The 11,653-nt window shown below is 43.4% G+C and overlaps 1 protein-coding gene across 1 annotated transcript in view; it reads left to right on the top strand.

The window, feature by feature from the left end:
• Positions 1 to 11,653, top strand: part of ntm (neurotrimin) — an 83,669-nt gene that overhangs the window by 582 nt on the left and 71,434 nt on the right. Inside the window, exons 2-6 of the mRNA XM_063204151.1 lie at positions 6,738 to 6,935; positions 6,981 to 7,145; positions 7,239 to 7,344; positions 8,333 to 8,343; positions 9,403 to 9,635. Coding sequence (XP_063060221.1) covers positions 6,738 to 6,935; positions 6,981 to 7,145; positions 7,239 to 7,344; positions 8,333 to 8,343; positions 9,403 to 9,635 — 713 coding nt within the window. The remainder of the gene's footprint in view (positions 1 to 6,737; positions 6,936 to 6,980; positions 7,146 to 7,238; positions 7,345 to 8,332; positions 8,344 to 9,402; positions 9,636 to 11,653) is intronic.

Genomic DNA, 11,653 nt, shown 5'->3' with positions numbered 1-11,653 from the left:
CAGCCAGGCCATCCATCACCGCGCCAACATGTAGCTCGCAAAGCTACCTCCAAGCGCAACAGGTCCGCAGACAGCGACGGCTCGAGTCCAGAGCGCGTTTCTGATAAGCGGCTCAGGCCAGGCCATCCATCACCGCGTCAACATGTAGCTCGCAAAGTTACCTCCAAGCGCAACAGGTCTGCAGACAGCGACGGCTCGAGTCCAGAGCGCGTTTCTGATAAGCGGCTCAGAATCTCTTCTCCAACGATGGCCGCAGCAGATTGCATGGCCTCTACATCTCCAACAGCGGATAGCTTGTCAAGCCATCGGGCTACTGCGATGCCTCTGTTGGCTAATGATGCTGGTGTCGTTAGCTTGTGTAGCCCGTGTCAAACACCACCGGCGTTGTCCACGGCTGACAGCGTCCCTCAGCGTCCAGATGGTCTACAACTTCCTCCTCGCACCTCTATACACTTTAACCGCGATGTTCAATGCCCTCCTGAAATTCTCATTGTTGGTGATTCGATTGTCAGAGATCTGATTATTCCTAGTGCTATCACGTACTGTATCCCGGGAGGAAGGGTTATTGACATCTCTCATCTCATTCCGTCTCTATTGAACAGACATTCTTCCGTAAACACTGTCATTGCTCACGTGGGGACAAATGACGTCATGGCCCGGAACTCTGTGAAGCTACAGAATGAGCTGGAGACGTTATGTCTCACTGTTGAAAGCCTCGGGAAACGCTGTAATGTCAGGCCCTATCCCACTTAGCTCCAGTAATTCAGAGCGTTTCAGCAGATTGCATAGTCTCCATACCTGGCTGAAACAATTCTGCAATCTAGCTGGTCATGATTTTATTGCTAATTTTGATATATTCTGGACCAAATCATTTTTATATAGATCTGATGGGGTGCATCCAAACAAACTGGGCCTACTAGAGCTAACCACCAACTTTATTCAGTTCATTGCTTTCAGCACACCTTGACATTCAACACAGGGTCATTCCATGTCAATTCACACGCCTTCCCCACATGACCCTCTCCGATTTACCCGATATCTCACATACAGGTACCTTTTGATGTCAATTAAAAGAATACAAAGTATTAGCACCCTACGTCTAACGGTTGCAGAGATGAAGCCCTCCAAAGTTGGGGTGCCATGCCCACCTTTCAAGCCTGTGAATTGCATACAAAATTTACAAGCAGATTTTGACTCCTCTGGTTTTAGTTTGAAGGAAGATACAGGCCTAAAATTCACCATGGCCCCTCAATATGACCCTGTCTACCAGATGACGTACTTACAAATGGCATGCCTTGATTATTTTTGGCTATATTAAGCCTTAAAAACTGAATTTGTGAAAAGCGTGTTGAAGAGTCTTGCCATTTTGGGGTTCCAGATCTTGGAAACTATGTATGCTTTGGGAGTTCTAATTGATTTTCCATCATATTTGGGAACTGCACAGTGTATTCCAAAAAAAGTAGGGCACTCAGACTTTTAATGATGGAATAGGAGGGACTCAAAAACAACTTTTGGACAAAATGACCTTACGGTACCCTCTACTTCAGGCCTCAAATTAACCATGTGGGCTCTTGATGACTGGAACGCCCTTTTAACCCCATGTACAGTAGCACTGTATCAAACATTCAAGCTTGGAAAAACTTTGTTTTTCAAAGTTCTTCATATTAATCTTGGCCTTCAAAGTATATGCTTTTGCCTATGTGTTATCACAGTGTCTGTTTTGTCTGCTGCCATCTGCTGGTCATAAAAACGCAACAACAGTGTAATGTAAGAAAACATAAGGGGCTGGAAAATCTTCCAGAAAATCCCATAATTTACCAATAAAGTAGCCTAGAAATCTAGACGCCCCTAGGGGTTAAGCTCACAAGGCTACCAATAAAGCACTTTAATTCTACGGTATATTGCTATATATTTATTGTGATTTTAACGAGCATTATGCAGAATGTTCAATCATGATTACATTTCTACCAGGACCCCCCCCACCCCCATGTCTGGTAGAAATGTAGTGCAGGGGGAGGCCATCTTGGGACTGGCATCATGATTGAGCATTAAAGGGACACTGTGTGAGATTTTTAGTTGTTTTTTTCCAGAATTCATGCCGCCCATTCACTAATGTTACCTTTTTCATGAATACTTACCACCAGCATCAAATTCTAAGTATTCATTATGACTGGAAAAATGCACTTTTCATACATGAAAAGGGGATCTTCTCCATGGTCCGCCATTTTGAATTTCCAAAAATAGACATTTTTTAGCTGCAAAAATGACTGTTCTTGGACCATACTAGAAAATATCTGTTTAATACTTAGTAAACTTTCATGTAAAGATCAAATTTGGCAATTGGCAGCCCAGTTTCAATGAGCAGCATAGTTGCAGTACCTTTTTTGACCATTTCCTGCACAGTGTCCCTTTAAGCAGTCACACATAGGAAATTATTTTAACTATAAATATTCATCATGCTTGTTTAAATCATAATTAGTATATAGCAATATACTGTATAATAATTATAGTGCTTTATTGGTTAATTATGGGCAAAATTTTCCAGCCCCTTTTGTTTTCTTACATTACGCTGTTGTTACTTTTTTAGACCAGCAGATGGCAGCAGACAAAACAGACACTGTGATAAGATATAGAGAAAAGCATATACTTTGAAGGCCAAGATTAATATGAAGAACTTTGAAAAACAAAGTTTTTCCAAGCTTGAATGTTTGATACAGTGCTACTGTACATGGAGTTAAAAGGGCGTTCCAGTCATCAAGAGCCCACATGGTTAATTTGAGGCTTGAAGTAGAGGGTACCGTAAGGTCATTTTGTCCAAAAGCTGTTTTTGAGTCCCTCCTATTTTATTTGTTAAAGTCTGAGCGCCCTACATTTTTTGGAATACACTGTACAATTCCCAAATATGATGGAAAATCAATTAGAACTCCCAAAGCATACATAGTTTCCAAGATCTGGAACGCCAAAATGGCAAGACTCTTCAACACGCTTTTCACAAATTCAGTTTTTAAGGCTTAATATAGCCAAAAATATTCAAGGCATGCCATTTGTAAGTACATCATCTGGTAGACAGGGTCATATTGAGGGGCCATGGTGAATTTTAGGCCTGTATCTTCCTTCAAACTAAAAATAGAGGTGTCAAAATCTGCTTGTAAATTTTGTATGCAATTCACAGGCTTGAAAGGTGGGCATGGCACCCCAACTTTGGAGGGCTTCATCTCCGCAACCGTTAGACGTAGGGTGCTAATACTTGGTATTCTTTCAATTGACATCAAAAGGTACCGGTATGTGAGTTATTGGGTAAATCGGAGAAGGTCACCTGGGGAGATTCTAGGGAATCATGTGAATTGACATGGAATGACCCCACAGCATGACCCAATCCAGTTCACAAACACACCCAGCTCTACTATGGGTCCTGCTGATAATTGCAGCTCTCCCTCTCCTGCTGTATCACTTGGGGATCAAACTACACAGGCAATAAGTAGCCCCTCTCATCACCTACAGATGGCCCTTCTTAATGTCAGATCACTTCGTAATAAAACATTTCTGGTACATGACATTATCACCTCCCATAAATTAAGCTGTATGTTCCTTACTGAAACATGGCTTGATACCTCAGGCAACTATGAACTTCTTGAGGCATCACCACCTGACTTTTCCTTTGCCCACTGCTCTCGTGAACATCAGAGAGGGGGGGGTGTAGCAGCCCTTTTTTCTCACATGCTTCCCTGCAAGACTGTTTCTTTTGGTCCATATGCTGCTTTTGAATATTTAGCCCTGAGGCAATCAAATAATTTACTCATTGTCACAGTCTATCGTCCACCACAATATAATGCGGGTTTTATTTCTGATTTTGAGGATTTTTTATCTAATACTGTGACCAACTATGACTGTATTCTAATTTCTGGTGATTTTAATATTCATGTTGATAACATGGCTAACTCCCTGGCAATTCAGTTCACAGAGCTTTTGTCATCCTTCGAGTTCACACAACATATGTCTGTCCCTACTCACAGCCATGGCCACACCTTAGATCTGGTCATTTCAAAAGGCTTAGACGTCTCTATAAATGGCACCTTAGATGTTGGTTTTTCTGACCACCTCTGTATATATTTTAGTGTCTCCTGGCCAACGACTAGACATGTATCTGGTGTGAAAAAGGTTTTCAGACGCAGGATCAGGGAAGATACCCCAGAAAATTTTATTTTGACTTTTAATGCTGCTCGGTCATGTGACCTGAGCCAGATATCTGTGCCATCTGTCTCCCCCATGGGCTCTGTTTGTGACTCTATTGTATCCCCCTGTTGCGACACCTTAGTCAAGTCTTTTAACTCTGCTGTGATGCAAACTATAAACAGTATTGCACCATTGCATGTTAAGACTATCTCAGGAAAACGTAGGTCACCCTGGAGAACCTCACAGACAATTAACACATCTAAAAGAATCTGTCGCATTTACGAACGAAAATGGCGTAAATCTAAACTGCAGGCTGACTTTGTAAACTATAAGAATCATATTCTTATGTATAACAATGAAATCAAGAAAGCTCGAAGGCAGTACTTCTCTCAGATCATTGCTGAAAATTCAAATAACGCTAAAATACTGTTCAATACCATTGATAAACTTATCAACCCTCCACTTACAATTCCTACAGAGCTCCACTCTGTAGAGAAATGCAATGAGTTTGCAACTTTTTTTTGTGATAAAATTTTAACTATAAGAAGCAATATCATACCGTCTAATACTGATGTCAGCTACATTTCTCCATGTCAATTTCTGCCCAGCCAAGCCTGTCTCCCCAGTTTTACTCCTATTCATCAAGATGAGTTAGGAGAGATAGTTCGACAGCTAGGCTCTGCTACCTGCTCCCTTGACCCTATACCTACTAAATTGCTCAAAGAGGTCTTCAGCTGTTTAGCTACTGACATTTTAAATATTGTTAATTCATCACTCCTCTCTGGTACTTTCCCTTCCTGTCTTAAACATGCATTGGTTACTCCTCTGTTAAAGAAACATACCCTTGATCCCTTAGCTTTTGAGAGTTATAGGCCCATTTCAAACTTACCATTTTTAGGTAAAATCCTTGAGAAGGTTGCCTACAAGCAGCTTTACTCTTATCTGTCCCACAACTCCCTTTTCGATGCCTACCAATCTGGATTCCGTGTGAATCATAGTACAGAGACTGCTTTGATCAGAGTTGTCAATGATCTTAAAATGGCCACTGATAACCATAAAGTATCTGTTCTGGTTCTTCTAGACTTAAGTGCTGCGTTTGACACTGTGGATCATACGATTTTAATCCAACGACTACAAGATCAAATCGGCATTTGCGGTAGTGCCCTTGCCTGGATCACTTCTTATTTAAATGGGAGATCCTTCTCTGTCACTATTAACAATTTCTTCTCTGACTCTATGGATACCTCTCATGGGATACCTCAGGGATCAATCCTGGGCCCTCTGCTTTTTAATTTATATATGCTACCACTTGGGCATATCATCCGGCACCATGGTCTTTCATATCACTCCTATGCAGATGATACCCAGTTGTACATTTCTTTTTCCCCTGACGACCCCAGTCCAGTAAATGACCTAATAAGTTGTGTCTCAGACATCAAAAACTGGATGGGTCAGAATTTTTTATTGTTAAACGACAGCAAGACAGAGATTTTAGTTGTAGGCCCCAAGGCTCGTAGAGAACATCTTTGTACGTTTTTAGCCCCCCTTCAGGTAATACCTTGTGATGATGTCAGAAATTTGGGTGTGACCCTTGATACAGATCTTAATTTTAACAAACATATATCTGTTATCACTAAGACGGCATTTTACCATCTGCGAAATATTTCTAAAGTACGTGGCCTCTCGTCTCCTCAGGACTCTGAAAAGTTAGTTCATGCTTTTATCTCCAGCCGTCTTGATTACTGCAACTCCCTATATGCCGGGCTCACTAAACAGGCACTCAACAAACTCCAACTCATTCAGAATACAGCTGCCAGAATACTGACAAGAACATCCAAATTTGGACACATCACCCCAATTCTGAAATCTCTTCACTGGCTGCCTGTACAACAAAGAATACATTTTAAAATACTTCTGATCACTTTTAAAGCAGTAAATGGCTTGGCCCCTACCTACATCTCTGACATCATCCCTCCATACCATCCTACCCGTTCGTTGAGAACATCAAATAAAGGTCTTTTATGCGTCCCCAAAATTAACACCAACACTGCACATGGTGCTTTTAGTTATTGTGCCCCTACCCTTTGGAATTCCCTCCCCCTAGAACTAAGGTCAGTGACTTCTACTCCCGCTTTTAAAAAGGGTCTTAAAACGTTTTTATTTACACAAGCTTTTGGTTGAGTTGATTTTTATTGACATTGTTTTATTTCCTAAGGGCTTTTATGTGTTTTATTTTTTACTTTGATTTTACTTTTATTCTATTTATTTTGCTCTGGGCCTTTGCAGACTATGTGTCTAGTCTAGTGTTTGGTGTTTAAAAGGTCTTATCATTGCAATGGGTTTTATTTTGTTTTATTTCTACCTATTATTATATATGTTTATATTTTCACTCAGTTTTAGTGCTGTTTTTAAATTTTCTACTTTTCCTCCTTTTAATCTTACAGCACATTGAGTCTATGTAAGCCATATGAAATGTGCTTTATAAATAAACTTGACTTGACTTGACTTAGCAGCACAGGGTGGTGCTATGCGGTGTGAGACCAGTGCAGTGTGGTGCTATGCAGTGTGGTGCTATGCAGTGTGGTGCTATGCAGTGTGGTGCTATGCAGTGTGGTGCTATGCGGTGTGGTGCTATGCGGTGTGAGGCCTGTACAGTGTGGTGCTATGCGGTGTGAGACCAGTGCAGTGTGGTGCTATGCAGTGTGGTGCTATGCAGTGTGGTGCTATGCAGTGTGGTGCTATGCGGTGTGGTGCTATGCGGTGTGAGGCCTGTACAGTGTGGTGCTATGCGGTGTGGTGCTATGCAGTGTGGTGCTATGCAGTGTGGTGCTGTGTAGTATGGTGCTATGCAGTGTGGTGCTGTGTAGTATGGTGCTATGCAGTGTGGTGCTGTACAGTGTGGTGCTATGCGGTGTGAGACCTGTACAGTGTGGTGCTATGCAGTGTGGTGCTATGCAGTGTGGTGCTATGCAGTGTGGTGCTGTGTAGTATGGTGCTATGCGATGTGAGACCTGTACAGTGTGGTGCTATGCGGTGTGAGACCTATGCGGTGTGGTGCTATGCAGTGTGGTGCTGTGTAGTATGGTGCTATGCAGTGTGGTGCTGTACAGTATGGTGCTATGCAGTGTGGTGCTGTACAGTGTGGTGCTATGCGGTGTGGTGCTGTGTAGTGTGAGACTTGTGTGAGACGAGCATTTCTCAGGAGCAGCAGGTGGTGTCTGTGCCCTGTCACCTGTTACCTGATCCCTTTTATGTAGCGAGCACAGCTACCCGCTAAGCTGACCTCTCTCCCAATTACAGGCTAAGTCTGAACTCCCCTATTCTTCTCTGTTACCCGCTGATATCAAGTCTCCACTGACAATCTGTTTCTGCCGCAGCGTGCTTGTCTGTCGGAGGTGGAAACTCACACTGTGACAGACCACTCTACCCCCCAGCACCCCCCCCCCCAACCTTCCAGTTAGGGAAGTATTTAACCCACTGCTCCTCCGGGTAGGGCAGTATTTAACACACTAGAGCTACTAGTGTGTGTGTGTGTGTGTGTGTGTGTGTGTGTGTGTGTGTGTGTGTGTGTGTGTGTGTGTGTGTGTGTGTGTGTGTGTGTGTGTGTGTGTGTGTGTGTGTGTGTGTGTGTGTGTGTGTGCGTGCGTGCGTGCGTGTGAGCATGTGTTTGAGTGTTTGGTGGAAAATATCTGTGTGCGTGTGCGTGTGCATGTGTGTGTGCGTGTGCGTGTGCGTGTGCGTGTGCGTGTGCGTGTGCGTGTGCTTGTGTGTGTATCAGCAGGTAGTGCTCAGCAATAGGTTACTACTTCTGGAAACTATTGACCCTGTTGGGTGGAATGGGGGTGGGAGTGTGGCCCATAAATTGCCATGTGTGTGTGTGTTCAGAGTTTGTTTTCCTAGTGGAGTTGAATGATTTGCAACTTTTATTTGCAAGTTGCAAAAGAGCATTTGACAGTCTGTTCCGAGTTATTTGTGAATCAAACAGTGACTCCAACATCTGAGGATTTACAAAGAATTGAGATCTAGGAGTTCTGACGTTTGCTTCAATTGTCCTCGTTTTTACAGCTTGTGGACTGGGTTATATTAGTACAAGTGGCTACTAATGTATAGGCCTACACGTGCTCTTACCCTCTCCTCTAATGTCTTCTGTTCTCCACAGCAGTACTCAGGGTGACCCGCTCTGCGTGGTTGGGCACCATGTAGGCTATGCAGGAGAGGACAAGTGGTTTCTAATGTTTAGGCTAGGGGTGTAAATAATATCGAAATCAATATATCGCGATATATTCTGATGATTGAATCGAATCGCATCGTATCGTGGGGCATTCTAAAGTATCGAAAAGAATCGAATCGCTGGCCCCTGCCCAATAACTTAATATAAGTGGAAAAGTAATTGGGAAAAAACGTATCGTATCGTGGGACATTCAAGTATGTGAATCGTATCGTCATGGAGGCTGTCATTTACACCCCTAGTTTAGGCCTATACAGAACGTGCTCGAAGCGTTTTCTCTCTATTATCCTCTCTTCTCCACAGATGTTCTCAAGGAGACTTGGTGACCCACTCGTGTATGTGGGCGAGGGCGAGTGCTTTCTCATATACTGTATATAAGTAATCTTATCTTCTCCATATGTCTCTGTTCTCCTCAGCTTTTCTCAGGGAGACTTGGTGACCCACTCTAAGTAGCTGGGCATGGGCATTATATACGCGGGGGAGGACAAGTGGTTCCTGATATATACATACTCTTACCTACTCTATATATCTCTCTTCTCCACAGCTGTTCTCAAGGAGACTTGGTGACCCACTCATGTTTGTGGGCGAGGGCGAGTGCTTTCTCATATACTGTAGATCAGGGGTGGGGAACCTATACTATGTCTTAAGGGCCGTTTGCGGCCCTTGAGGCCATTTTATCCGCCCCCCAATATAATTTTAATGTTATTCAGCTTCACATGAAATATGACATATTTTGTGAAGGAATCTTAGAAAACACATTTACAATACAATTAAGTTATATTCAGGGGACCTAAAGAAGGTGGGGTCTGTTTTGAAGGTGGCTGCCTTCAATATAGGCCCAAAGTGCAGGTGGAAATCCTGGTTTGTGTTCATAATACGGCCCTCGGAGGACTTTTACGGCCCTTGAAGGAATTTGAAGTGGCCCTTCGATTGAAAAAGGTTCCCCACTCACGCTGTAGATTCATACTGTTACCTTCTCTATATGTCTCTGTTCTCCACAGTTGTTCTCAGGGAGACTTGGTGACCCACTCAGCGTGGTTGAACCGCTCCAGCATCATGTACGCGGGGGAGGACAAGTGGTCTGTGGACCCGCGCGTGAGCCTGGTGACCCTGAGCCCGGAGGAGTTCACCATCAAGATCGAGAACGTGGACTTTGCGGACGAGGGCCAGTACATATGCGCAGTGCAGACGCGGAGCAAAGCCACCACCACCTCCGTACACGTCATCGTCATGGGTAAGGGGCACACACACACACGCACACACACACGCACACACATGCACACACACACACACACACACACACACACACACGTGCAGACGAGAAGCAAAGCCACCACCACCTCCGTACATGTCATCGTCATGGGTTGGATACCTCTCTCATTTTAACACACACACACGCACACACACACACACACACACACACACACACACACACACACACACACACACACACACTCTGTGCCTCTCTCTGTAACTCTCTGTATCGCGCTCTCTCTCTCTTTCTCTCTCTCTGCACGGCATTGTTCAAGGTGGAGGTATTTGTTGTTCCATTTCTCTTTCTCTGCTCCGCTTTCTACCATATTTCAAGGAGCTGTAAGATACAGACTGTCCATTACCCCCCCTCCCCCGCCCCCTTGCTCTATTTATCTCTGCATGCACACTCTGTCTTTCTCTTCGTGTGTCACTCTTCTTTCTTCATTCTTCTTATTTCTCTATACTCATACATGTACGTGTACATGCATGCGTGGGTGAGTGCGTGCGTGCGTGCGTGCGTGCGTGCGTGCGTGCTTGCCTGCGGGTCCAGCGTATGCGCCTGTGCTGACATTTGTATACTTGTGGGTGTATCTGTGTGTGTCTGTGTCTGCCCAAGAGAGACAAAATATGTTTGTGTGAACGTGCGAGCGAGAGAGATTGAGTGTGCGTGTTTTTGTACCATGTGTGTTCTCAGGGGCATTCTAAAGCACTTGGAAAAGCAAGAAATCAATACGAGGCAAAAGGAGACAAATTCATACCACTATAGCTGATAATACTATATAGTATCTATTCATACCACTAAAGCTGATAATACTATATAGTATGGTATATATTTATACCACTAAAGCTGATAATACTATATAGTATCTATTCATACCACTAAAGCTGATAATACTATATAGTATCTATTTATACTAGCCTACTATACCCTACCACTGTAGCTGGCAACACTATAATATATAACTATAGCCAAGAGACCACTGTGTCAATATAATACGTATGTGTACTATAGCCAAGAGATGTAGCTGACAATATATTACGTATGTATACTATAGCCAAGAGATGTAGCTGGCAATACTGTAATACGTATGTATACTATAGCCAAGAGACCACTGTAGCTGGGAATACTGTAATATGTAAACTATAGCCAAGAGACCACTGTAGCTGGCAATACTGTAATATGTAAAATATAACCAAGATACCACTGTAGCTGGCAATACTGTAATACGTATGTGTACTATAGCCAAGAGACCACTGTAGCTGGGAATATAATACGTATGTGTACTATAGCCAAGAGATGTAGCTGACAATATATTACGTATGTATACTATAGCCAAGAGATGTAGCTGGCAATACTGTAATATGTATACTATAGCCAAGAGATGTAGCTGGCAATACTATAATACGTATGTGTACTATAGCCAAGAGACCACTGTAGCTGGCAACACTATAATATATAACTATAGCCAAGAGACCACTGTGTCAATATAATACGTATGTGTACTATAGCCAAGAGACCACTGTGTCAATATAATACGTATGTGTACTATAGCCAAGAGATAGATGGGGAATCTCATGCTGACAACCCTCCAGAGCTGCAGGCGATGCTGAATCATGTTGCTTACAGGCGTGTTTGTGTGTGTGTGTGTGTGTGTGTGTGTGTGTGTGTGTGTGTGTGTGTGTGTGTGTGTGTGTGTGTGTGTGTGTGTGTGTGTGTGTGTGTGTGTGTGTGTGTGTGGGCGTGCGTGCGTGCGTGCGTGCGTGTGTGTGCATGCGTGCGTGCGTGCGTGCATGTGTGCGGTTTATTTTCTGCTCTATTTTTAGCCATGGGCAATGACTATACACTGAGGCCAGAGACGTATTTGCTTTTTGGATTGCACTCATAACACCTTACTGTGGAGTCATAACACCTTACTGTGGAGTCATAACACCTTACTGTGGAGTCATAACACCTTACTGTGGAGTCTTGCACTCATAACACCTTACTGTGGAGTCATA

Source organism: Engraulis encrasicolus, chromosome 7 (genome assembly GCF_034702125.1).
Source record: "Engraulis encrasicolus isolate BLACKSEA-1 chromosome 7, IST_EnEncr_1.0, whole genome shotgun sequence".
In the NCBI taxonomy this organism is placed as follows: domain Eukaryota; kingdom Metazoa; phylum Chordata; class Actinopteri; order Clupeiformes; family Engraulidae; genus Engraulis; species Engraulis encrasicolus.
The sequence above is the reverse complement of the archived record's forward strand: the minus strand, read 5'-3'. Positions and strand labels throughout refer to the sequence as shown.